Source organism: Maylandia zebra, linkage group LG19 (assembly GCF_041146795.1).
Source record: "Maylandia zebra isolate NMK-2024a linkage group LG19, Mzebra_GT3a, whole genome shotgun sequence".
NCBI classification, from domain to species: Eukaryota; Metazoa; Chordata; class Actinopteri; order Cichliformes; family Cichlidae; genus Maylandia; species Maylandia zebra.
The window spans coordinates 23,100,469-23,126,816 of record NC_135185.1 but is presented as its reverse complement, the minus strand read 5'-3'; the positions used below and the strand labels follow the sequence as shown (position 1 = coordinate 23,126,816).

The following is a 26,348-nucleotide window of genomic DNA, read 5'->3' as shown; positions in this document are numbered from 1 at the left end:
CACACCTGCTGATGGTTCCAACACCATCATTAAGTTTGCAGATGACACCACGGTGATTGGCCTCACCAGTGACAACGATGAGGCCGCCTACAGGGAGGAGGTGGATCGTCTGGCTGAGTGGTGCGACAGAAACAACCTGCTGCTTAACACCGAGAAGACCAAGGAGCTCATCGTGGACTACAGGAGGAATGCTGACCCACATCCACCCATCCACATTAAGGGGACGGCTGTGGAGCGTGTGAGCAGCTTCAAGTTCCTGGGAGTCCACATCTCCGAGGATCTCACCTGGACAACCAACTGCTCCAAGCTGGTCAAGAAGGCTCACCAGCGCCTCTTCTTCTTGAGGACTCTGAGGAAGAACCACCTGTCCTCAGACATCCTGGTGAACTTCTATCGCTGCACCATCGAGAGCATCCTGACCAACTGTATAACAGTCTGGTACGGGAACTGCTCTGCCTCGGACCGGAAGGCGTTGCAGAGGGTCGTGAAAACTGCCCAGCGCATCGCCGGAGCACCACTTCCTGCCATAAAAGACATCTACAGGAAGCGGTGTCTGAAAAGGGCTGGGAAAATCATCAAAGACCCCAGTCACCCATCACATGGACTCTTCACCCTCCTGCCCTCTGGGAGGCGCCACAGGAGCCTCCGGACTAAGACCACCAGGTACCGGAACAGCTTCTTCCCCACAGCTGTCAGACTCCTGAACTCTGCCTCCTGACATCTGACCCACGTTAAACTCATGGACTGAACATACACACACCCACAATGGACAACTGTACCCTCAAACACAATAATAACATGGACTGAACCACCACTCACAACCACTAGCACTTTATATAGCCTCTGTAGAAACTATCTACACCCTCACTTATCTTAACTGCACTACTGTATAGCTCTGTGTAAATAATCATTCTGTACATTCGATAATCTTTAATCCTACAACTGTTTACAACTTGCATAGTTCCCATTTCTGTATAGCTGTATATCCCAGATTCTGTAAAGTTATTTATTTCATTTCATATTCTGTATAGTTTTTCATATTTATATCCTGTTCATATCCTGTACATAGCTTGTACTCACTACAGCCTGTACATACTTATAGTTATAGAATATTCACAACATACTTCATACCGTGTACATTATAACATACCATAATAGACCCATTTCTGTAATATACTCACATATCTATATTATTGCTAATATATATTGTAATATATCTATATCACTAAAGCACTTCTGGATGGATGCAAACTGCATTTCGTTGCCCTGTACCTGTGCATGTGCAATGACAATAAAGTTGAATTCTATTCTATTCTATTCTATTCTATGAAAGGCAAAATCAGACTGACTTGATATTGATATGGTATCACTGTAAAAAGACTGTGGTTGGAAAGTGTTGATATAAAGTTCAAATAGTATTTGGAAATACGACTTTTGCTTTTAAGAGCATTATTAAGTCATTGAAAGAGTAGTTCAAAAATGAAGATTCACAGGGCTTTTACTTTGAAATCCAAAATAAGATGGCCTTGATAGTGACAGGGCACAATTAGGGTACAAGGCTGTGTCATATAGATCTAACATTAGAGTTTGTAAAAAAAAAAAAAGCCTAAATTATATGTTATTATGTTCTTAACATATCTGTTAATTCACTCGAAGTTGGCTTTTATTTTGAAATCCGGTTTCCACATCCATTCCCGTAATACTTTGAATACACAGGGAACGTAAAACAAACTGGAGGCTGGCTTGACTGCAAGTCTCGAATTGGAGGCTGGCTTGACACAAGTAACATGATCCGGTTTGTAATGTGTTATGATGAGTAGGTTGACGGTGACTAACCTTTCGTATTTTAACGTCGCTCTAGGATACATGAAGTTACAAAAGGCTGTCTGCAGCGCTAGCTTAAGTTTAGCTTGCTAGCGTAGTTCGCTGCTAACATAACGGCCGTTTCGTCTTGACATCACGGAAGCTGAAAGAAAAGTTTCTGAGACTGGTGAAATAAATTGGCGGCGTTCAGTCTGGTTGTAATTCTTATTGTGTCCTGTGCGCCTTGTCGTCAGAGCCCGGATAGCTCAGTCGGTAGAGCATCAGACTTTTAATCTGAGGGTCCAGGGTTCAAGTCCCTGTTCGGGCGTCAGTCTTTTTCCCTTCGAACGAAGAATGACGAAAAGTTTAATTTCTGCTCTTCGACAAAAATGAACACACGAACGATATTCATCGCTGCAGCAGACATACCCATTTTAAAGCTGTATGTATGTTTTAAACCTTCAGTCATATAGTTCTTACAAGCTGCTTTGAGCAGTTTTTTCTATGTTGCCTCAGTTTTTTCTCCTTTTATTAGTTTTGTTTAAGATAGTTTTCCTAAGTGCAGCAAATCTATTCTCTCAAAGAAGTCTACTTAAGATCAGTCATTTGGATCCAGTGCTGAACAGATGAAAGAAGACAAGGAGACTGTGTAGAATGAGGAAATATGCAAAGGAAGAACAAAGAAAAAATGGAATGGTCACCATTCCAAGTAGCCAGATGTCCTGGGAGGCGATGTATAAAACAAAGAGAGAGGTGGCAAAGGGAAAAAAGGCTTGTTGGACGTTTTATATGAGCATGGACACTGAGAAAGGAGAAAATAACTTGTATTAATTGGCTGGAAGGGATGTGCAGCAGGTTAGGGTGATTAATTATAAAGACAAAATTGGTATGAATGAGTGAAGACAATGTGTTGAAAACTTTGAAGAAGTACTTTTTCATTGATGAGCCTTACCACAAATTTAAGTGTATGAGTTGTTAAAGCTGGGTTAAGAAGAGAGATGACGCTCAGGCAAGCAACAATCAGGCTTCGGAAAGAGCAGATGTGACGTTTACTTTGAGAGTAATGATGGAGAAGGTGCAGAGAAGGTCAGAAGGGACTGCACTAGGTCTTTGTGGATCTAAAGAAAACAAGATATGATGGGGTGCCAAGAGAGGAACTATGGCACTGCATGAGGAAGTCAGGAGTGGCAGAGAAGTACGTGAAGATGGCGCAGGACATGAACTGAGGACCTGCTGTGATGGAGATGGTGGCACTGACAAAAAGACAGGACAAGCTGGTGGGAGAGTTGAAGATGTTAAGATTTTAAGCGGGAGTAACCACAATGGACAAGATCAGAAATGAGTATATCAGAGGGACAGCTCAGGTTGAGCAGCTTGAAGACGAAGTTTGAGAGAGAGGCAAGGCTGAGATGAGAAAAGAGGAGGACCACCGATTCATGGGTCTATCAAAGGAAGATGAAGGTCTCTACATGTGCAGCAGTGAGAAACGTCACCGCTGGTGGCTGATGAGCATGTATGGTTGCAGATTGGAGGCAGTTGCGGTGATCTAGGGGCAAGACTGCAGTGATGCTGATGTTGATGCACAGCCACACTCTTTATTTTGAAATCAGGTCTTACAAACATGATATCCATGGTAACTTGCCTGGAAGTAATGAGACAAAAAATGTCAATTTGGTAAACAGTGTAGCCATTTTTTCACTTTGTCTCTATGTGTCAAGGTGTTTGTGTCTATTTGCATGCTTGAGAAATGTAGTGTGAAAAACACAGTGACTGAGCCCACCAGGTGATGACACGGCCACGGAAATGGGAGGTATGGCTTGGAGCATGATGTCGTGCATCATGGTCTGATCAATCTGGGCTTTTTGTGTCAACATCAGCTACACCATGTCAAACAGTACCAAACATATACTGTAGCTATACATGACATAAGCAGTGCTGTTACACACCCTTTGTGATGACTGTTTTGCAGGGCAGGACTGAAGGAGAAGAATCCAAGGAAGCTGCAGTTGCCTTGCCACGGGGTGCTGCGATAGTTGCAGTGCCAAGAAACGTCACCCCTGTCAAAAGTATCGTGTGGTTTGTCCTTTTTCTCATATATAATCAATAATTTTACAAATTAACAAATCTCGCAAAAAAAAAAATACTACAAGAAGCACATGGATAAATAATCTATTTAAAAAATATATACCGTTTCCTTGTCTTAAAACTCAAATAATCTATATAACACTAGATTAAATCAAACTGCACATTTTCAATTTATTTTGGTGTATATGGGATTTGGGATATAGTATAATGCAGGGAGGTAAAAAGATAACTTTACTTGGGGATTTTACCAGAGCATTTTAAATCTAATCCGTGCAATCTTGTACGCAGTGTAGGTCAGGTTGGGTCAGGCAGCAGGAGGAGGAGAACAATATTGAATACACTTAACAGACCGAAAAGAAACAGAGGGGCACTGTGGTGTTATGAGATCTGTATCTCATAGTCTGCTGGAGTACATGAGGAGGCTGAGTTGGGACAGGTAGTGGTAGAGAGGGCAGGAAGGGCAGACCAGTGGCTGGTTGATGGAGATGGGTGGGTACTGTGGGTGGATGGTGAGGACCACTGATGAAATGCGACTCGTGCCATGTTTCTGATCATTAAAAGCTATGGGTTCTCTGTTGGACTAATATATGAAATAAAAATAAAAGGTTGAAATACAAGAGACAAGTCCTACTTTCATCAGAATGCATGGAGAAATACTTCCATCCAAATCCAAATTCAAGTTGTTCCAATATATTTTTTATGAAGTACTAACCACACAGACTTACAGCTTGATTTTGTGACTTTTATGTAGAGTTTATATTTTAAGCCTATTTTGTTTAAGTTGTACAGTGCTCTCGACAGCTGAGGTTGTTTTGAATGTACTATAGAAATAAAGTTTGACTTGACTTAGCTAAACTGTACTTCATGTCGTGGCATTTGGAGTAACTCAGACAAACTAAAGCCACAGAGTAGCTGCCATGGGACACACCTGTTTATTACTACTGGACTTAACTATGACTTGCATTACCTGCTTGGTCTGGTTTCTCTGCTGCCAAAAAAACTAAGGGTGGGACAGTGAAGAGAACCTTCAAACAATAAAAACATTAAATGTGTCCTATTCTTCTTTTGATTTGTCACATACAAAAGCCTAAAGCTGGGTTCTGAATTATTACTGGGCTTTGTTGGATGGATTTAGTGCTTAAGTGCTGGCTGCTGCTGATGCTCACCTCATTTGGGTATAGTCAAAACCTTTCTAACGTGGCACAATCATTGACTCCTAATAAACGGAAACGCACTGTTTGAGTACATTAGGCACCAATCTTTAATTAATATAAACTGTAGATCGTTGCTTTGCGTTTTTAATAAATATAATGTTAACGGTACTCATGTTTTTAACCTGCGTACTTCACTGCGAACGCCCCCTAAATGAAAAACTCGTCATCCAGCTGTGACAGGAGTATGATTTGTATGAGCTAACTGTGGTTGGCTACAAGAGACGTCAATCCAGTCTAGGCGGCTTAAAGCAGCAATTTGATTGGTTAACTGAGTGCTAGTTTTGACTGCTATATACAGTAGGCGGTGCTTTTAACTTATTTTTAAACAACACGAATTTAATTGGCTGAAGGTGAGGAAAGTAACTAATTAATTGGGCAGTTAGGCAAGGGGAACCCGATAAGGGCGGAGCTACGTTGACTTGGCGGCCATACTCAATGTTGTCTGTTGACAGTTGCATGTAAAGATTTGTTCAAGGGTTAACTTATTCTTTGAAGGAAGGTTTAGCATTATTTTCAGTTAAATCAGGACCTATGTCCTAAACCGTTAACGCGTTTATTTCGATCGAGTCATGGATGAAGATGAACGTCGGAGGAAGGTAGAAGCTGGGAGAGCTAAGGTTTGTTGCTAACATGTAACGCATGCTAATATTGAATGCTAGCACTTAGCAAACTCTTTTGTCATAGCCCTGCGTTTATCCATTGCTAACTACACTCACCACCAAAATGACTGCACATTTATTGTCGCTTGAATTACCTTTGAATGTTAAATTGCAGGCTCTCGCCATGTATTTCCCGCGGTTGGGCGTAGAATATGAGAAGCGAAGAGTAACATCATTTATGAAGCAGGTTAATCAGCTGGTAAATGAAGGCAGTTTTCATATAAGTTACTTGGTAGTTCAGCAGTAAACGCATATGTGATTGTTCCATTGACCATAGCAAATAGCTTTCATTTTTATTTAGACATATGTGTTAAGTTTGCCTTTAACTCGTGTGCAGTGAAGATGTATTCGGTGGGAGATTTGTGGCACTTGCTTGATTTATTTTGCTATTGAGAATGCAGGTTGTACATTACTCACAGGCCATTACAGCTCTAAACAACGTGGATCAACATCATATGTTTACTCACTGAAAGGGTTTACTTGTGCAGTGGTTATAACAGAGCCTCAATTCCAAAGTTAACTATTCACTAAGTCAGTCATCTGTGTTTCAAAATTGTGGCAAAACTTTATGTGAGCCTATCCCCCACTAAGCTCTCTAAACAAGTACTGTTTACTTGTATCTAAGTGACATAGTGCTCAAAAATCAGGAAGAAGAATTTTTTTTCTCTCATTCTTTTGTAAACTTGTCATACATGTCAGATCAAACTAATTTTAATGTTAGCCAAAGACCCCCGCCACCACCGAGTAAATGCAAAATGTTTTTAAATGATTTAATTTATTAACTGGTTGCTCCAACCTTGGCAGAAAGAACTGCAATCTGCGATAACTGGAAATGAGTCCTTCACATCACTATGGAGAAATATTGTGCCACTTTTCTTTGTGGAATTGTGTGAATTCAGAGGTTTTGCAGCATGAAAAGCCCGTTTAATCCCATGCCAAAGCATCTTAATGGGAAAGGTCCCTCTAAAACCTTCATTTTGTTTTGTTTGAGCCATTCAGAAGTGAACTTGCTGGTGTGTTTCAGGTCATTGTGCTGGTGAGAACTAGTGAGTCAGACCTTCAGACCACAAACTGATGGTCTGACATTCTTCTCCAGGATTTTCTGAGAGAGCAGTATGCATGCTTCATTTAGTTATAGCAAGCCCCAAAGTAGCAAAAAAAAGAATAAATAAAAAATTTCAGCCCTCATCAGTTTTGAAATTGACTCCTCTGGTGTTTACAAGTAGAAATGGCAAGCAGCTGATTTCACCTTAATGGGAAGCCATATTATTAATGGCCTAGTAGTCAAAAATGGCTTGTCCCACATTGACAACAAGCCATGTAGTCTAGAAACAATGTATGAAACTAAGTCACCTTTTTAGGATAGCCATTTACACTGCATGTGTTATATGATATAATCCATCTATAATTTGTAATGGAACTCATTTTGGGGATAATAATAATAATAATTATAATAATAATAATAATAATAATAATAAAAAATTACTCAACTACAACATTTATATTCCTTATAGAAATCTTCCACCATGCCTCGGAGTCAGAATGTAAGTATAGAAAGTGGTGGATGAAGGAGCAAATCAATGACTTGTGGGCTTGTGGCTGTTTCTTCTTTGATTTTTCTTTTTGTTTTGTTTCTGTTGAGTGATCAATCACAACTTTCTTATTTTTCTGCGCCGTGGGGTAATCGCTGTCACCTTTTAATGTATATTGCTCTTCAAACAATACAGCATCTGAAAGGAAATCTGCCTGCAGTCATGATCTGAATGCCTAAAATAGCCATGCACCTTGCGTATGCTGTCATGTTAGTTACAGGCCATCAGGTGGTGCAGTGCACCCATGAGATTGGGTGAGGTGGAGGATGTTGCGCGTGTGTCTCACACGAATGGTGTTGCTATGGTAATGCAGTGCTGTCTTTTGCCTTTACTATGTTTGTGGCATCGGTAAGCTGTGATTTCTCTTTGGCATTAAAAGCGTGGCACAAATTTGATACAATCACCAACGTGGACAGCAAATTAACCCCTTGTTGGAGACAGCAGTCCCCTCCTGACCAATGATGACATTGTTGAGAACACCGTAGCAGCTTTCAGCAGTCCAATTACATCTAATTTGACTAGAGTGAGCTTCAGCCAGCTTGTTAGTCAGTCTCAGTAGGGCGGAAGTGGCCTTGGGCTAAACACAGCTCATCCTGCTGTCTTTGAGGGCTTTTTTTCCCTTCTTTTTCTTTTTCTTTTTGTGGTAAGCGGAGGCAGTGAATAGGGTGATGGATGGAGAATGGGTGCGGTTTTAAGCAAGTAAGGAAAGAAAGCTGACAATTTAAGGTAGGAAAACATTTAAGGGTGCTTAACTTGATAAAGGGCTGCTTTCAGGAGTGGGACACTGAGGTTGTACAGTGATGGATGCATTTCAGGCTGCTTATAAAGCAGAACCTACAATGTGGCAGTGTAGTCAAGGAACATGTGATCAGAACAAGGTTTTATGCACATGCACACACGATATTGTTATGCATCACGCTTGTGAGTCATCACATAAAGCAACAAGTAGGTCTCCCAGGGCCATGTAATCTCAAATTGAATTGAGCATGCACACTCCAGTGCTGCTTGCCACACATAGAGTTCTGTCTCCTCCTCTCTATGTGAATGCATGTCCCAGTCTCCACCTTCTTTCTTTAGTCTAGACACATGCCATCCTCTACCCAGAGTTTGTGGATCCCTCTGCTTTGGATGTTGGCTGTTGGCAGTGAGTTTTTGGATGAAAGGTTGGGCTGACTGCGCTGTTGCCTGCAGACTGCAAGATCTATATCTGGACAGTAGAGCAACTTGTCCGATGAGGAAGAATGGATAGGTCTGACAGGCAGCAAGAAAGGAAGTCAATAATTGCTGTCAGATATTGATGGAAAGCTCTATGAGGGTCTCTGTCACAATGTGAACTGCCGTGATCTGATTTAAGCTGCTTAGGAAGAGAGACGGGGCATGAGAGAGGCAGTGAACAGAGGAGAGGGTGTGTTGCAGTCAAACCGACCGAGGTGAATTTCTATCAAATTGTTCCCTCTGGAATTTAAGATAAATATTGTAGCTTTAATGTAATTATGCATTTTTTTTCTTGTCAGGTTTAGTCTCGATATACTTTTCCTTTTATAGCTACAGAGAGGACTTTAAGAGACCCTTCCAAAAAAAATAGGGGGAAAAAAAAGCTGCATCTGTGATTTTATTTATTTATTTATTTTCTTGAGGTTTTGATAAGCTGAGAAATACAAAGTGACAGTTGCGTGTCCTTTTTTAAACCTTGCTCTGTTTCTGTTCTGCTGAGAGGTTGTCCATTGTGTGTCAATGTAAAATCTGCACTTCTCATCAGCCTGTTCTCTGGAGATTTGAGAATATTTAGCTGCCTCACTTCATTTTGAACTTGGATACCTTGTCAGGCTATAGTGTAATCTATTTTGGACTTGAGTGTTGGGATTACTTTTGGGCTTTTTTTTTGCTGCACAACTGACTCATCAAGACGAGGGGTTTTCCTTTCTACACTGTGGACTATCACTAACTTCACATGATGACTTTTGTCTGGTTTTGATTCATTTTGTATACATTTCCCTACCTTGAGGAGATAAATCTGGACTCTGACCTCATTTCTCCTTCAACCCCTGAGGTTCACCATGCTGATAGTGTGGTGGTGCTCTTTGGTGCTGACGTACGTGTCCATCTACCTCTCGCTGTCCTTCTTGCGCAGCTTGCTAGTTTCAGACAGAAGCGGGCGAAAAGCGACGGGGCGGGGGCGGCGAAAAAGACGCAGAAGAGGAAGGGCCAGGTTGACTCGCAGAATGACTGCTCGACGGAAGATCACCACGTAGAACCAGCTCTTCCATCAGCCAGTGCTACAGAGCATAACAACAGCACCAACCATGAGGTATGCCGCCAATTGCCTAGAGAGCTCATCAATAATAGTTACAAACACTGAAGCAATTTTGATATGTAGGGAGCATAAGATTATTAGTTTTAATTAAAACTGTTGGTTATTTTCATGACGGTCATGTCTCCATTCATACTCACAGTCCCCCCCCCCCCCCCCCCACCCCACCCTGTTTGTCTAATTTTGTTTATTCACTGTATGCTTCAACAAGTGGTCTATGCCCCCCGTCTGTAAACATACATTACAGAAATGGGTCACTAACCATCACATTGCCTGTAGGCCATGTTGTCATGACAACCTGGCCAGGATTAACTGCCCCCCCCCCCCCCCCCCCCCCCCTTTTTTTTTTTTTTTTTTTTTCTCTTCTTCTTCTTCTTCTCTACTAAGGCAGAGTTCACTAATGACATTAAATGTGCAAATTTGCAGCACATGCGTTTTTTCCTGACATTTCTTTTGTGGACTCGGGTACGATTAGACTTTAATTCTAATACTTTTTAATCCTTTAGGAGCCTCAAATGTCAGGGAAACCAGAGGTTCGGCAAAACGAAGCGAAGGATCAGCCGCTCACCCCCAAGCATAGCCCGTCCCCTGTGGATGACTTGAGAGAAGAGGAGTTAGCTGCACTTACTGGCAAAGAGCAGCTCAAGGTATACAAAGCCAGTATCTGGAGACTGCTGTAGGATGTCAAACTTTTAAAGTGTGTCTGGGGGAAAACTCAAGAATACCATAGATGGGTTCTCTCGTGGAGCTGGTTTTGTTTAGAAGAATAAAATCAAGGAGCGTAGGTCATTATTGTTAAAGAGGACAGAGGATTTACATTTGTTCTCGTGAGATGAGCCAGAGACGTTGACCAAATCTGTCCCCTGGATTGAGCTGTAGAGGTTGAACAAGTGGTGTGAATGGCTTTATAAAAACGTGAGTGATTTAGGTTTATCAGAATTGACCCGTACTTCTGCAAACATGTTTTTCCCCCATGTCCTGGTGCTGATTGGATTAATTACATAAAGGGCTTTGTCTCCATATTTGGCGCAAGTTAACTTCTTGAAGCATTTTCCAAGTTGGCTGGTTTGCATCTATTAGTGCAGTTCCAAGGAGCATGTCAGGATATTTGCATGTCTTTGTCTTGTATGGCATAATTCAGTAATCCGTAAGTAAGCCGTTTGATTGGAGTTCATCATCATGTTAAACTCAGCTGGCTGAAGCATAACTGGAAATGGAGAAACAAGATGGGGTTTGTCATGAATACTGTAATCTACTTGGGCTCACATTTTTAATTTCTGTATTGACACACAGTAACCTCAGAACTGAGCAGTTATCTAAATCGGTTCCATTGTGTGATTGGAATTGGATGTGTTTAATTTGTCCTGATGCTTTGTTTGCTCACTAAGACAATGAAAGTCTTGTTATGGTATTGCTATGCGTGTGAGGAGGACTGTTTGTTTGGATTTCTGTGTCATCACCTCCCATGGGGGATTGTACAAAGTCTCCTCTTCTGCATGGCTGCTTGGTGCTCTGGACTGAAAAAGCAGCACAGTTGGTCTAATGTGAAGCTTTGTATGCAGAGGAATCTGGTTAGTGTCTTTGGCACGTAGTGTTTCACGTGTTCACTGTGTATTTAAATCTCAAACTAGGGGTGTTTTCTCTGTATATAAGGTGTTGTAAGTTAATGGTTTGATTCTTCCAACCAGATTGTGGGCTTCATTTGTTGTTGTAATTTGCATATAAATTGTTTGTTTTGAAGTATTTAGTCTGTTTTCTGGCCAGCCACAGAGGGAAAAATAGAAAATTAATTTGGAAGTAGGAATGCATGCTGGACATTTGATAATATGTTCTGCAAAAGCTAATGGAAGTGTGTGAAGTTATGAGTGTTTGATTACTCGTAAAACTAATACCGGTACATACTTTTGTCCTGCTTGCAGCTGCTACAGCAGGCTGTGGAGAAGCGTAATGAAATAATTGCCAAACTCAGCTCCAACCTGCAGGAGGCACTGGCCAGCAGAGACCAGGTACAGGTGGAGGCACAGTCTCTTGCTGGACAGCTTCAGGCACTGCAGAGGCAGCTCCAGCAGGTAAGTGCCAATCAAACCGAATGTGGCTGTGGTTGTTATTTGTGCTTCGTTGCTCATGCACAACAACTGCTGCTTGAATGTCTTCTCGTCTGTCACACAGACCAGTGTGGAGTTTCTACGTATCAAAAATCTGTCAGGAACTGAAGCCCTTAATAATCAGCAGCTTTACCATGAACCGTCCTCCCAAGAGCCAAACATCAGTCATAAGGAAGCGCCATCAGAGGGCTCAGGAAGTTCTGGCTCGCAGTCTGATGCTGAAGGTGAAACTGATGTAGAAACTGTTCTGTGCAAGCTGAGAGCCGAGCTGGAGGAAGAAAGAAGAAACAGCCAGCGAATATGTAGCGAACTAGTAGAGGAGATGGAGAAAAACAAGCACGTGCTTTCTTTGCTGGAGAATGAGAAGCAAGAAAGAGAAGAAGAGCGAAAAGAAAGGGAAGCAGAATTGCAAAACCTTCATTTCCAGTTAAGCCAACTTCAAAGTCAGTGCCTTGAGATGCAACAATACAAAGAGGAGAAAGAGGTCCTCAACATAGAACTGCAAGAGCTCAGGAGAAGGCTTCAGGAGGAGGAAGATGCAGGGAAGAGTTATAGTGAGAAGCTTGCTAGCTCTGCCCTTTGTTTTCAGAGTCTTGAGGAGGAGATGAAAAGGCTCAAAGAGGAGCACACAGTGGAGGTCGAGCAAGTCAGGCAGCTTTTGGAAGAGAGGGAGAAAGAACTAAAAATCAAAGAGGAGGAGGTGGTGGGTTTCAAAGCGTCTAAGAATTGGCAGAACCAGGTAAAAGCTGGCGTTAGCTCTGATGAGACTGTCAGTATCGACGAGGCTAATCTGGAAAGTGGAGCTGACCAGGGCAGTATGAATGAATCAATGTCTGGAAATCTTCTGATGGAGCGCTACTTGTCTTCAGCTCCGCTTGCACACTTGCAGTCTTCAGCGATAACTGAGAACCTTGACCAGTGCAGTCAGCTGGACATATCTGCAGACCGCAGGTGAGAGCAGCTGTTATTGTTGCACTATCTATCAGCTGTAGATATTATATTATATATATTAATCTTCTTTGTCATTGTGTCTTCTCAGTTTTGAGCTAAATAGTGATGTGTTTGGAGAAGAACTGTTATCAATTTCCAAACGTCTGATTGAAGAACACGACGACCGCCAAAACACCTCTAGTCCACAGGACTCTCTGGCTGATGAGTCCAACCCTCAGTGGCTTCACAACGTCGCTTCGGGCAGGATGGAAAGGAGTAACGTGTCCGAGCAGCAGTCTGAGGACACTAACTTGGAAAAAGAACTGCTGAGTCAGCAGTGTGAGGAGCTCCGTGAGGAGCTGACCCTTAAGGAGAGGGATCTAAATGTGTTAAAGGAGGAAGTAATCAAGAGTGCAGAAGAGCTTGAGGAGGCAAGGAGCAGGTAATGAAGTTCATGCCGTTTATCAAATGACTAATTCAAAGTCCTTTTAAAAACAACTCTGTGCTCTATACCTAACAATGATGTTGCTATTGTGTTAATACAGTAATATTTACTTCTAAAGTAAATTGCATAACTCTATTAATTTTGATTAATAATAAATATTTATCTCAAGGTGAATATTGTTAAATGTCCACGTTGGAAAAAGGCATTTCTAAGAAATAAATCACTAGTTTACAATAAACATTTGAATGTAAGCTGGTTTGCTGTGGTTACATTTATTTCTTACTGTAGATTGATATAAATTTTATCTTTTTTTATTATTATTATTATTATTATTATTATTATTATTATTATTATTATTATTATCTGTCTTTTTAGGTGGGCTCAAGTCACAGAAGAGCTTAGGGAAGCTCTCCAGGAGCTTGAAGACGAAAAGGAAATGAGGAGACAATTTGAGGAGGAGCTGAACTTGAAAGTCTATGAACAAGACAGCCTTAGGAGCAAACACTGTGCCTTATCAGAAGAAAGAGAGCAGGAGAATGTAGTAATGTTGACAGTAAAGGAAACTGAAATCTCTGCTGAAACTTCCCTCCTCATATCTGGTACCTTTCCATCAGATGAGGATGAAAAACTGGTAGGGGAACTAAAGGAGGAGGAAACTGCACTCCAGTCTCATCAAAAACAGCAGGAGCTGCTCGTATCATCTCTGCAGGAGATAAAGCAGACTGCAGATTTAGAGAGCGCAGAATTCAGAGATGACAACCAGCTGCAAACATTACAGGTATGCCAGTACCACAAGTGTGCAATAATTACAATGCATTCAAATATGATGATGATAGGTTTCTGAGCAATTAGATTTTTTTTTTTGTTTTTTTTCTAACAAAGTTGGAATGGTGGAGCTGATTCAGTAGTCATATTAGTACTAAGACATCAAATTGGAGGTTTTGACTTGATAAGAAAATTATTGTATAAATAATTAAAACAGTTTCCCTGGCTTCCTTTTCTCAAGGCCAACTATGAGCATCTCATGTCACAACTCGAGGAGACAAAAACTGAGCACGAAACTGCATCGACGCTGTTGAGTCAAAGGACTACAGAGCTCGATACAGTTTTAAAGGAGCTTGAAACGACACGTGTGCAGATTTTAAGTGTCCAAACGGAGGTGGAGAGGCTGGAGAAGGAGCTGCAGCAGAGCCTCGATAGTCTGCACTGTGCTGAAAAAGAGAAGCATGAGCTAGAGTCTCAGATCTCCTGTCTGAGAGAGAAACTGACTTGTTCGGAGGAGGATCGGGCTCAGGCTGTGAAGGAGAGGGATGAGCACAGCAGAAGAGAAGAAGAGATGGATGAACAGATCAAAAAAATGGAACAAGTGCTAGAGGAGGAACTCGAACAGTTTGAGAAGCTGCTAAAAGCCAAGGATGTCGAGGTGAGAGATTACGTAACGCCATGCTTTAAATGCAAGGCAGTTTGAAATGCTAATGTGCAGTGATTTAACCTATAAAGTTATATTCACAGTTGGCTGAAGTGAAGGAAAAATGGGAGGAGGAGAGGATGGAGAAGGACAAAGAGATTTTTGATGCAAGACATCTGTTGGAGGAGCAAATGAAGGAGAAAGTAGACGAGGTGAAGGCTCTCCTGGAGAAGCAGGCACAGGCTGTGGAGGAGGCTACAGAAAAGCTGAAGGCATCTCATCAGCAGGAGATAAAAGATCTGATGGAGAAACATCAGCAGGAGGTGCGATTCATCAATTGCTGTAGGATTTGTAATAGAGTCAGATTAAATGTTAATTTTAGTAGCAAGCAATAATAAATATAATCTGCATGACTCTTTAGATTTCTGACTTGAATACTCGCCTGGAGACAGAGCTGCTGAAGCAGCGGGCCAGTATGGAGGAAGAACAGAAACAACAGATCAGTCTAATCAAACAGGTATCGGAGCAATTCACTCCTTCACTGCTGTGAGGACTCCATTCACCAAGAGCGCCATTTTAGCTTTTTCTGGCTCTTCTTTCGTGACAGGTAACTGAACGTGAGCACGAGCGGATGATCTCAGAGCTCAGTGCCAAACACAATGAGTTTGTCAGTCAGCTGAAGACAGAGGTTTCTTTGGAGCTGAGAGAGAGCATGGAGGCTGCTCACCAGGCTGAACTGCAGCAGGTTCAGGTATATTATATGCAGACGCACAAGCCAAAACATTATTCATTCAGTCAGCCTCTTCTTTTTTTTTTATTTTTTTAAATATTCCAAAGTCAGTGAAATATATTATTGTCCTCTTAAATACTGACTTAGATTCATCATTTCATTATGCTTTTATTCCTCTAGGCTCAAAAGGCCATTGAGCTTGAATCCTTGCGTCTGAGCCTGACCACAGTCCACAAGTCTAATCTTGAGCGCTCTCAAGAAAACGTGGAACAGGAGCAGACGTCTGCCCTCATCAAGGTCCAGGCCTCTATGCAGGAGAAATTTGACCAGGAAATTGCACTCCTGCAGGCTCGCCATCAGTCAGAGGTGGACCAGATCAAGAGGAAGAACCAGGAGCAGCAGGAGAGGCTGCTTGAGCTGCACCAACAAGACATGGGTGATTACACACAAGATCATCTCAGCTGCTCAATGATCTTCATTCTTTAGCTGTCTTTGTTTGAGTCGTCCGGTTTCTAAAGAATCGTTTCTCGTGTGTTCAGAAGAGATGAAGGAGCAGTGGGAGACTCGTGTTGCTCAGGAAAGGGCTTCAATGGATGAAAAGCAGGCCAAAGAAATACAGGTGAAATTTCATTATAAAAAGCAGCTTTTGTATAAAAATATAATTCAAAAAACTGCTGTGGCTTTTAAAAACATGCACTGTCTTGTCATTGTGTGTATTATTCTATTTCACTCCATTTTGGTTTTATTTTGTTTCAGGATCTAAGAGCACAGTGGGAGAAGGATGCTGAAGCCATGGAGGCAAACTTTCAAACGTCCCTTTTGGAGATCCAGAACAGCCTCAGTGCCACCCAGACTGAACTCACCAGCACCCAGGCCTCCCTCGCTGAAGCACAGGAAGCTGTGTCCCAGAAACAGTTAGAGGTACAGGAGACGCAAGCCAGTATAGAGGAGCTCCAAACCTCCAGTAAAGAACAGACACAGAAACTAGAGGAGCTGAAACGAGCCTTGGCTGAGAGAGATGCTGCTGTCTGTGAGTCCTTCCACAGTTCCCATATTCCTCAACAGTATACACTTTCATAAAGAGGCTGCACAGTCCTCTAAATCTATGATTTGAATTTGTGTATTACATTAATATATGCATAGTAATGATGAGTGAAGCCGACTCTGTTCTGGTTGTTGTTGTAAAAGGTTCCCTGGAGGAGGAAATTTCTTCTAATAAGACACTGCTGCAGGAGAAAGAGCAGCAAGTCCTCCACCTACAGGAGAAAGAGCAGCAACTGCAACAAGAGGTTAGTTTCTGGCATGTCCCAGGTCAGTTCCACAAAGTCTGGTAAAAATGTATCCAAGCACCAAAGGGGCATGCCCTGCAGTTTGAACTACTGGTCTACTGCAACCCTAAATATGCATTTTATCTGCAGCTTTCTAAGTCTTAAGTCACAGTAAAAAGGATAATCTTTTTTTTTTTTCTTTCTTTTTTTTTCTCAGTGTGTAAAAATTCTGGATACTAACTTATTAATATAATAATTACTTCCTGAAACATATTGACATCTTAAAAACCTGTTGGGTCATTTTTTTTTTCTTTTTTAATTTCATAAAAACATTTTTCCAAACTTTTCCACCCAGGTTTCACAGCTACAGGAGGCGAAGAACTTGCTCAAACAGAGCTCGGATCAGGAAATCAGTCAGCTGTGGACTCAGCTGGAGAGCATGAGGACTAGTCGTCAGGAGTTGGGTGGTATGAATAAGCCTACCAGGCTAAAGCTTGGATTTTTTTTTCTTTCTTTTTTTCATACACTGGATTTCTTTACATTCTAACAAACATGATATATTATTAGCAATGCCTGTTCTTAGTGATTGAATGATATGTCTGTTTGTTGTTTTACAGAGCTTAAGGAGCAGCTGCTTGCACGCTCATCTCGGGTTGATGACATCGAACGCCTAAAGATGGAGTTTAATGAACAGAAACGAGAAATTAAAGAGCAAAATGAGGCCGAGCTAGAAAACCTGAGGAGGTACCATAGAATCACCTGAAAACACAAATTTTTTTTTGATGCATTTATTCCTGAATATTAACATTTAGTGTAAACAGACATCTGAATTATGGGTTTCTTTAAATTGAGCTTAATTTCTCTACTCTATCATGTTTTACCCTCATCCTGCTTTTAGGTATTTTGAGAAGCGGTTACATGCAACAGAGGAGAGTCACAAAGAGGAAATTGCTCTGCTACAGCTGAAGCTGGTAGAAGGTGCCTTGGAGGACTCTCTGCTTAAAATGACTGATGATGGGTATTTCACTTTATCTGGATATAAAAATAAGATTCATGCTCTGCAGTTTTGCACAAATGTTTTTGTGAATATTCAAGTCTTTGGTCTGTGCTTCAGTGCTCTGTCTCGGTGTCAAGCTCAAGAGGATAAAGACGTTTTGTCTTATACCGTTCAGCTGGAGAAACAGCGGGTAAGAGATGCAGATGTTTAATGGGTGCTGCTGTCAGTTAAATTTTAAGTCGATACATATTAAGTGTAATTGATTGAGAGGCTGCTTTGTTTCCTGTGCCTCATCCAGGAAATGCTTGACAGTTTGACACTTCAGCTTGAGGCGAAACACACAATGGACCTTTCTAATCTGCGATCCTCTTTGACTCTTTGCTTTGAGGAAGAGGTGCAGAAGGTCAGACATCAACTTATATGTTCAGCCTTTTATTAAAGTGATATCATAGTAATATGTGACTGCTTGTTGTCACCAAGTGTTTTTGGTTAACTTGCTGCATGTTGTAACTTGTACATCAGGTGCGCGCAGACCTCACTGATCATTACTATAAAGAGCTGCAGGAGATGAAAACTCGTCATGCTCTGGACCTTGAGCAACTCAGAGCCAAACTTTCTGACAGACATCTGCAAGGTCCTTCACATACTTTTATTTTTATTCATTTATTTTCTGTGTGTGTTGCAAAATGAATCAACTTGAATATCTTTGTTGTAGAGCTCACCAGAGTCCATTTGGAGGCAGCAATACAAGTTGAGGTGAGAAGAAGGCTTAATAATATAGATAACAAAGAGATTACATTAATGAGATTACATTGTTTGGCCCAAAATCTGAATGTCTCTATTGTTATAATTAGGCTGAAGTGGAACACAGGATATGGTCTCACACTGAGGAGCTGCAAACAGCAACGACCATCATCTACACTCTGGAGAACAGAGTGGCTGCTCTCACCGAGCAGCATGATGCTGAGATCCAGAACATGCAGAAGGTATTTCTGTAATCCTTCATACTCAAAACTATCCTACACAGTAAAAACAGAAAACTGAGCAGCAGGTGGTGTAGTTGCATGAAAATACTGATTTCATAATACAGTGACAAGCTTCGGTTTAGTAACAGCTATTTAATGTTCCTTCAATATAATGCAGATGAAACAAGAGTTTGCTGAGCAGCTTGCCCGTCTTGAGGAAGCTCTTGAACTAGAGAGGAGTCGAGCACAGGAGAATATGAACAAGCTGAAAGAAGAGCTGCAGGAGAAGTATGAATCTGAGATCTCTGTCCTGAGGTCACACCATGATGAGATGGCAACGGAGCAGGCACGGCTTGAAAAAGCGCTTCATGAGGAGAAGGAGAAATTGAAGTCTCTTCAGGATGCACTGGAAAATGATGAGAGTAAGAATCTCTAGGACTCGTGTAATTTTTATTTATAGAAAATGTTGGTGAATTGCATCTTCTAGCCAGATCTCATGTTTTGAAAACTGTATACAGAATCTACCTTTTGGTTCTCCATGAGTTTTTAATTTCTGCCTTCTAGGCCAACAGGTTCTGTTGTTGAAACAGAAAGTGGAGGCCAATGACGCAGAGCTGCAAAAGACCAAAGACTGCATGTCTGTAGAATTCAAAGAGCTGCTTCATGAGCAGGTTGAGATGCAGCTGTGCCAGGCCAGAGAGAGGTGAGCTCAAGAGTGTTGATTGAAGCTAAAGTTGTATAATCCAGAGTGTATTAAATAGGTAATCATATTGATTGTGTATGATTTTTTTTTTTTTTCTCAATTAATAATGATTATAATAAGTGAGAAATACCCTTTACAATGGTTTGAAGCTATATTTCAAGAAACTTTTTATTATATTGAGTATTTTTGGTCATAAAGGGAAAAATATAAACCTAGGGTTCTTCAGGAGCTGCCCAAAATTGTCACGTAATAAACTGAAAAATGTTTTTTTTTTACCTGGTTGTAGCTTTTTAATAAGCTGCCTAAGGCGCTGCTTTTTGTAACCGCGCCAGTAATATAAATTGACCATTTGCACAGTACAACCAAGTGCTCCAGCGGCGCATGGTGGACTGATTTATTTATCTCCAGCTGCTAATATCTCCTCCTTCCTAGCCTTGCTGCACTCAAGGGTGTTTCTGCTTCAAGTGATGCAACAAGTTTGTTTCCACCTTGAGCAGGAAGGGTTTTCTTGTTGTTTGTTGGATGTTGTTGAAATGACTCCCTTTTAGATACTAAACTGAATCTGAGGCTGACACATGACATGCCCAGGCTTGTCTCGGGTTATACAGGAGGGAACAAATGCATATGGTTGCTATAGCAATGATGTTGCAGCTGTATAGGTAAACTGTAATGAAATGGACACTCAAAAAAAATTACAATTTCTCTTGCTGTACTGCTGTGAGGGTCTGCACTGCAAACTCAGGCCACATGGTAGTAAATCAAAAACTGAAACATGGTATTGGAAATGTCTCAGTTACTCTTCAAACATGTTAGCTTCTTGGTTACTTTTTCATGTCTTTATTCAGGTTCCAAGAGGAAAAGGCAGCGGTAGAGCAGCGTTTAATCGAGAAATATGAAGTGTCTGTGGCAGAGCTGAAGGACAAATATGAAGCTGAGCTGGAACATGAGAGGGCAACGCTACTGAACACACACTCCAAAAAAATGGATGCACTCAATGCCAAACACAAAGCAGAGCTAGATTCACTCTGTGCCTCTCACAAAGATCAGCTTTCAGCTAAAACAGCAGAGCTTGAATGTAAGCATAATGCAGAGCGTGTTGCCTTGGAAGTATCCCTCAGTTCCAAACTAAAGGAAGACCTTGAATGTCTTGAAGAGACTAATCGTGCTAAGTTGGAGGCTTTGGAAGCTGAATTGACTCTTAAACACCAGGAGGAGAAAGATGAACTAGAAAAGAGGATGCTGAGTAACATGGATACGTTGGAGGCCACCTACCTGAAAGAAGTGCAAGTAAGGAGATGGAAGCCACAGACAGTTTCTCTGTTTGTTTGTGGATTTTAATGTCTTTGTCCTTTACAATTGCAGACACTACGTGATGAAATGGCTCAGCTTGAGGAGAAACATCGCGAAGATCTGATTTTCCTGAATTCAGAACATAAGCAGGTAATAGAGCGTCATACTGCAGAGCAGCTGTCCATCAGGGAAGAACTGAGGAAAGAACTGGCTCATGTGCACATGGAGAAGTTTAAAGCCATGGCAGCCGAGCTCAGCCATGTTCACAAAGTGAGTAATGAAGAGTAGGGATCGTGCCCCCCCGTCAAATAAAAATACCAAAAGTTTCTTTTACCAAAACAATAACTTCATGTTTTATTTTTACAGTCTCAACTGGCTGCTCAAAAAGAAGCCTTGGATACTGAACACTGCAAAGCCCTGGAAGCACTCAAGAACCAGGTACATGCACAGTCATCATGATAACTACATCATGTTTGTTTTTCCACTGTCTCAAAGCCAAATAGCTGAGTACCATCTCATTATTAGGCTGGTTTAATGTCACAACAATAAGTATATAATTGCAGATTTCCTTTCATTTTTAATGCAAATATCTCTGAAAAAGATGTGTAACTATGGCAAACAGATGGTCTCTGCTTAAACATGATATAATGGGATTGTTGGCAGTTATTCATAACTTGAAGCCATTAAAACTTTATGAAACTGATTTGTTAAAATCCAAAATAAAAGCATTGGAGCAAAGTTTGTTTGGCTGGATAATCAAATTTGATTTGTTTTCATCTGATTAACTTAGTCTTGTGCATTAAGTACCAGGAGACTCTAAATCGGACTTGATTTGCATCGGTTTCTTTTGCAGGTTTTAGAGCTTGAGCAGCAACACAGCACTGCTCTGCAGGAGCTCTCGCAAACCTACACTGCTGAAAAAGAGCAACTAACCAAACAGCACCAAGTCCAGCTGCAGGTGTGTGCGTCACAGTCTGTCATAAATCCTCTTGCTTTTTTTTTTTTTTTTTTTTTTTTTTTTTAAACCACGTGAACTAACATCCCGTTCTCTAAATTGCGGGTTGTTTTAACGGTGACCTGTTGGTTCTTGTCTCAGTGGCTCTAAAAGCCCATTAGTGAATGGACTACACTCAATTATTGTTGATCCTTCATAATGGTCTATTAGAGGCACAGAGTATTTATTTGGATTTTGTTTTCTCCGAAGCACTAAAAATTTGACCTTCTGACTAACTGAGTACTGCGGTATTAAATAAATACATGTGTCTGCTGTAGGAGCTGAAGGGAGTCTCGGCACGGGAACTAGAGGCATGTCGCAGGGAGCTTGAAGAGGAGTCGTCAAGGCAAAGACAGCACTTCCTAGAAGAGGTGGAGCTCCTCAAAGTCCAATCAGAAGAGCGGCTGCAGGACAGGATTAATCAACTGAAGGTAAGAGGAGGGGGAAAAAGAAAAAACTCCTTGGGATAGATGAAACAGTTAGGATTAGAAGTATCCTTTCAATTAAGATCTTTATTAATGCTGAACACCTTTGAGGTAGCCATGTTTCTCCATATAAGCAGTTTCTGTGAAAATACATTGATGTTCCCTATATTTGTTTCTTTATTTAACTCGTTTCAAACATTTATTATGGAATAGCTCCGGATTATTTGGAGCGCGTGTGTGATGCCATTGGCCTCTCTAAGCTTTAGCTGCACCAGTTCATTCCCAGGGATTTTTTTTTTTTTTTTTTCTGTTGGACTCTATCCCACTGAGGCCTCATCCAAACCCAGTTTTCTCATAATCCCTCCATCATATATGTACAAGTGTTCGTGTCCGTCTGTTCTCTGAATGTGTGTGCTGATGGGTCGTGCATGTGTTCGTGTTGCTGCCATCTGAACAGTGGCTAAATGGGATGGATCTAAGCTTTTTATCCCCTGATGCAGAAGGTTTTAAGGCTGAAGTTGTTTTGTTTTTTTTTTTTCCCCTTCCCCCCTCCAGACTTTTAGCATTTTACCATCTGAAATGTGCAAGCCAGTTGTCAGCTATAAGCCAGTCAGTCCAAAGATCTCTGGAATGAATGAACCTACTGTGTACTTCAGCTGTTGCTCTGCGTTTTTGAATTAATCTATACACATCACTGTTTTCTTTGAAGACGGAATTTGAAGAGCAGAAGGAGGCGGAGCTTGAAAACCTGAGGCGGAGCTTCACGTCTGAACAAGAGGAAAAAGAGCAGAGCTACACAGAGAAAATGAGTCAACTCACTGCCCAGCTGCAGCAACTAGATGCTGTGGTGGCCCAGGTACCAGTCATGCATACATACATATATGCATATAAATATATCTATGAAGTCTTAACTTGGATAGGTTGACAATGGCTGTTTTACTTAAGGGGGGGAAGGCAAGACTAACTGGGCGAAGTGGACAGAAAAAATGTTGTATTTTTACTGAAGGACTGGAAAAGGTCCACAAGAGGACTGAGGAGATGCAATGATTTGGAAACTAAAGCAAAGAGTGAGGGATGGTTATACAGACTGTGGATCTGTGGGTTAGTTTCCTTATTCGCCATAGATCAGATGGTATCCTGTGGAAGATGAACATATTAATGAATAAAATCACCAATCTGGTGTTTTGTTTTTGTTTGCTTTTCAGATTAAGGTTAAAAGCATTAGTCGAATAATCGATTAGTAGATCAACAGAAAAACAGTTTTACTGCATTTGCTTTGGCTTTTTTGTTTCTTTTTTGTTTCTTTTTTTTTTTTCTTTGTTTGTTTGTTGTCCCTCCCCCGAAGTAAAGCAAGTATTTGATTTCATCCTGATCTTCAGAAAATGACTTTTTTCTCTCTCACATTTTTGTAACTTCATTTGGACAGTTACAAAAAGCAGTTACAATAATAATAATAATAATAAATCATGTCCTGGCACATAACTGTATTCAGTTATGTATTTGGGATTTATAATTTATCCTCACTGACTTTTTTTTTTTTTTGATTGGTCTTGGTTATCTTCTAGGGTTGTAACAAGGAAGTTGCAATATTACCTGCATTAATATTTCCTAAAACCTGCAGTCCCGTTCTTGGATTTCACAAACTGATCGGTCTTATGACTGATTGGTGTTTGCATATATTTGTTTCCATGGCACCTGTCTAGCTTGACTCTTTGTAGTGAGATACTAACAGACGGCCACACTTGTGTCCCCCACGAGGTTAAAAAGGTGCAGAACCAGTGTTTCAGTCTTTTTATTATGTTTTGGGTTTAGAGGTCCTGCCATGCCCTTTTTTTTCCCTCAGTCTGTTACTTCTGTCCTCTCTGGGTTTCAGCTGCACACAGGTTTTAAACAAGCCATGGCATAGGTGAGAAACTAAAGGTTGGTCACAAGTGTAAGGAGAATTAACAAGATATCTTTGTTCGTTTTAACAGCTGCGGGCAGAGGTCGGGTGCCTGCAGGGAGAGTTGGAAGGAAAACGTGCAGAAATGGAGACCATGGACACGCTCCTTCAACGAAGGGAGCGAGAGACACAGGAGGGAGGGAACCTTCTTAAGATGCTCACTGATGACTTGCAGACGGCTAAAGAGGAAAGGTGTGCATGTAGTTGTGTAGTTAATATTTATTATAATCATATCTTAAGCAGCTCTGAGCTTTCGCAAATCCTGAATGTTCTCATTTCTGTGTACCTGTTAACCCAGATGCAAATTGCACCGTACAAATGAGAAGCTGAGGCAGGTGCTGATCGAGATGCTCCGCGGCATCGTGGCAACAGAAGAACTGATTGGACAAAAGATCAGTGCCCGAGCCAAAACGTCCGAGCAGGCGACTCGCCAAAGGAGCTCAAGCGTGAACAAAGAGGCACAAGAATCAGGTCTGACTGATGTATTCTATAATTTTACAATGAATGCTAGGATTTTTTTTGTTTGTTGGGGATTAACTGAAAATTGTTTTATTTCTAAATGAACCAAGGATGACTCTTAGTGTAATTCATGTGAGAATTGGTTAAAAACACTTAATTTGCTCTTTTGTAGGTATTTCAGTTGCAGACTTGTCTTCAGAGGAATTGGAGCTCACTCAGCTGCTCTGTGAGAGTCTCCTGGTTTCAGATGGTGAGATCAATCCTGGTGGAGAAGAAGCAGCTCTAAGTGCTTGCAGCAGACTTCGACATACAGTGGACACACTGCTAGAGCTGCTCAACCAAGCCAATACGCAGGTAAAGGAAGTAGAGATGCTCTTCATTCCACATAGGGTTTTTTTTTTTTTTTGTTTTTTTTCCTGTTTTACAGCCTTGCAAGGTGTCTGATCATTTTATGCTGGTCATTTCTCCAGCTGGAGCAGACTCACAGTGTTCATCTTTCTCTGGAGGAAAAGTTTTCTCAAGGCAGAGAAGACTCTGCACAACTCCTTGAACAGCACAAGCGTCTAATGGAGCAGCTTGATCAGGAGGCCAAGCTTAAAAGTCAGCTTCAGGTGGAGCTTCACAAAGCAGAAGGTGAGCACTATGTCTTTGTTTGGCATACTGCTGCTGTCTTCTGATTATGCTGCACATTTAGCACTTGCACCACAGTTTAACAGCTCTGCCGTTTGTAACGCTCAGTCGTGTTTGAGGTCGTTCCCTTTTTAAATAAACTTGTACCATTTGCATGATTTCTTCAGGTCTTCTTGAAGGCTACATGGCTGAAAAAGCAGCCCTAGAGGAGTCTCTACAGCAGAAGGAGACTCAAGAGGAGAGGCTTGTGGAGGAGCTAGAGGACCTGAAGGTGAAGCTACACCAGATGGAGGGTCTTACCGCAGAGCTGGACACTCTCAGAGTGAAGCATCATGAGCTGACTGAGGAGCATGCCATCCTCCTGCGACACAAGGAGCATCTCTCTGCTGGACTTGGGGAGAGAGAGAAAGGTTAGTGGAGGGGAGTACAAAAACATGAAATCATTTGTCTGCATAAAATGCTACATGACCTCTTTAGCGAGTTTGACTGTGCGCTTATATAATGTCTGTGCTCAGACGTGTCTTCTCTCCGTAGGCCATTGGCTCAATTTAGATCCTGACGCAGGTTTGTGGGTCAGAGTGGAGTATTAGTGTGTGAGAAGGGAGTGGGGATGAATATGCAGTATATTTGCAGTGCTGTGAGGTTGCTTTTTGTAATATTGCAATTACCAATAGCGTGTGGCAAAGCATCTTGGAGTGCTGTCATTTGCTGTTCTATTTCTTAAGGCAGATTATGCTGAATTGTCAGTATTTAACCTCACTCATATTCTGCCTCTGCTTTTTTTTTTTTTTTTTTTTTTTTTTTTTTTAATTCATCTGAATTTAACTGAATGAAAACAATTTTACTGACTTTAATTCCTCTTTTTATTTTTCAAGCTTTGTTGGCAGAGACTGATCGTTTGTCCCAAGATAGGCTGGACTTGCAGCGGCAGGCAGAGAAGGACCACCGCTCTCTGTCCCTTCGTCTCCGGACTCTGGAGAGGGAGCTCGAGGAGCAGGAAACCAGAGGCCTGGAGACGGAGCTGCACCACAAGACCCACACTGAAGACCTCAACCAGCGTGTCCAAGCACTGGAGAAGCAGCTTAAACATGACAGGCAGTTTATCGAGGTGAGGCTTGACAAATTAAACTGGTGTGTAATCTTTGGGTTTGTTTGCATTTGGATATCATGGATTCTTTCTTGATTGTTTTTCCAAGGTTATTAAAGTGTCATAGACTATTTTCCAAGTTGGTGCTTAATGCAGCGGACAGGCTTTCACTGAATTTGTTGCCTTCCATAATAGGAGCAGGCTGTGGAACGTGAACACGAGCGGGATGAGTTCCAGCAGGAGATCCGCAGGCTTGAGGCCCAGCTCAGACAGACTCCTAGTGTGGATAATAAAGGATACCAGGTG

The 26,348-nt window shown here is 41.4% G+C and overlaps 1 protein-coding gene and 1 non-coding gene across 6 annotated transcripts in view; both read left to right on the top strand.

The window, feature by feature from the left end:
• Nucleotides 1-2,058: 2,058 nt before the first annotated feature.
• On the top strand, nucleotides 2,059-2,131 carry trnak-uuu (transfer RNA lysine (anticodon UUU)). The gene has a single exon. It is a non-coding gene; the product is annotated as a tRNA-Lys (tRNA).
• Nucleotides 2,132-5,512: 3,381 nt separating this feature from the next.
• Nucleotides 5,513-26,348, top strand: part of pcnt (pericentrin) — a 33,782-nt gene continuing 12,946 nt past the window's right edge. The window contains exons 1-40 of one of the 5 annotated variants that reach the window (XM_012922041.2): nucleotides 5,513-5,719; nucleotides 7,276-7,305; nucleotides 9,485-9,661; nucleotides 10,171-10,311; nucleotides 11,584-11,733; nucleotides 11,834-12,720; nucleotides 12,809-13,141; nucleotides 13,520-13,922; nucleotides 14,151-14,567; nucleotides 14,657-14,875; nucleotides 14,974-15,069; nucleotides 15,160-15,303; nucleotides 15,463-15,718; nucleotides 15,822-15,901; nucleotides 16,039-16,312; nucleotides 16,471-16,571; nucleotides 16,906-17,017; nucleotides 17,168-17,294; nucleotides 17,449-17,568; nucleotides 17,665-17,737; nucleotides 17,846-17,950; nucleotides 18,070-18,181; nucleotides 18,263-18,303; nucleotides 18,402-18,533; nucleotides 18,691-18,934; nucleotides 19,077-19,215; nucleotides 20,061-20,502; nucleotides 20,578-20,775; nucleotides 20,872-20,943; nucleotides 21,359-21,463; nucleotides 21,778-21,930; nucleotides 22,634-22,780; nucleotides 23,898-24,058; nucleotides 24,165-24,337; nucleotides 24,498-24,679; nucleotides 24,796-24,958; nucleotides 25,123-25,365; nucleotides 25,490-25,519; nucleotides 25,831-26,063; nucleotides 26,238-26,345. In XM_012922041.2, coding sequence (XP_012777495.2) covers nucleotides 5,672-5,719; nucleotides 7,276-7,305; nucleotides 9,485-9,661; nucleotides 10,171-10,311; nucleotides 11,584-11,733; nucleotides 11,834-12,720; nucleotides 12,809-13,141; nucleotides 13,520-13,922; nucleotides 14,151-14,567; nucleotides 14,657-14,875; nucleotides 14,974-15,069; nucleotides 15,160-15,303; nucleotides 15,463-15,718; nucleotides 15,822-15,901; nucleotides 16,039-16,312; nucleotides 16,471-16,571; nucleotides 16,906-17,017; nucleotides 17,168-17,294; nucleotides 17,449-17,568; nucleotides 17,665-17,737; nucleotides 17,846-17,950; nucleotides 18,070-18,181; nucleotides 18,263-18,303; nucleotides 18,402-18,533; nucleotides 18,691-18,934; nucleotides 19,077-19,215; nucleotides 20,061-20,502; nucleotides 20,578-20,775; nucleotides 20,872-20,943; nucleotides 21,359-21,463; nucleotides 21,778-21,930; nucleotides 22,634-22,780; nucleotides 23,898-24,058; nucleotides 24,165-24,337; nucleotides 24,498-24,679; nucleotides 24,796-24,958; nucleotides 25,123-25,365; nucleotides 25,490-25,519; nucleotides 25,831-26,063; nucleotides 26,238-26,345 — 7,371 coding nt within the window. In that variant the 5' untranslated portion in view covers nucleotides 5,513-5,671. The remainder of the gene's footprint in view (nucleotides 5,720-7,275; nucleotides 7,306-9,484; nucleotides 9,662-10,170; nucleotides 10,312-11,583; nucleotides 11,734-11,833; nucleotides 12,721-12,808; nucleotides 13,142-13,519; nucleotides 13,923-14,150; nucleotides 14,568-14,656; nucleotides 14,876-14,973; nucleotides 15,070-15,159; nucleotides 15,304-15,462; nucleotides 15,719-15,821; nucleotides 15,902-16,038; nucleotides 16,313-16,470; nucleotides 16,572-16,905; nucleotides 17,018-17,167; nucleotides 17,295-17,448; nucleotides 17,569-17,664; nucleotides 17,738-17,845; nucleotides 17,951-18,069; nucleotides 18,182-18,262; nucleotides 18,304-18,401; nucleotides 18,534-18,690; nucleotides 18,935-19,076; nucleotides 19,216-20,060; nucleotides 20,503-20,577; nucleotides 20,776-20,871; nucleotides 20,944-21,358; nucleotides 21,464-21,777; nucleotides 21,931-22,633; nucleotides 22,781-23,897; nucleotides 24,059-24,164; nucleotides 24,338-24,497; nucleotides 24,680-24,795; nucleotides 24,959-25,122; nucleotides 25,366-25,489; nucleotides 25,520-25,830; nucleotides 26,064-26,237; nucleotides 26,346-26,348) is intronic. The other 4 variants (XM_012922042.2, XM_076877757.1, XM_023155583.2 and 1 more) reach the window with 4 other exon arrangements.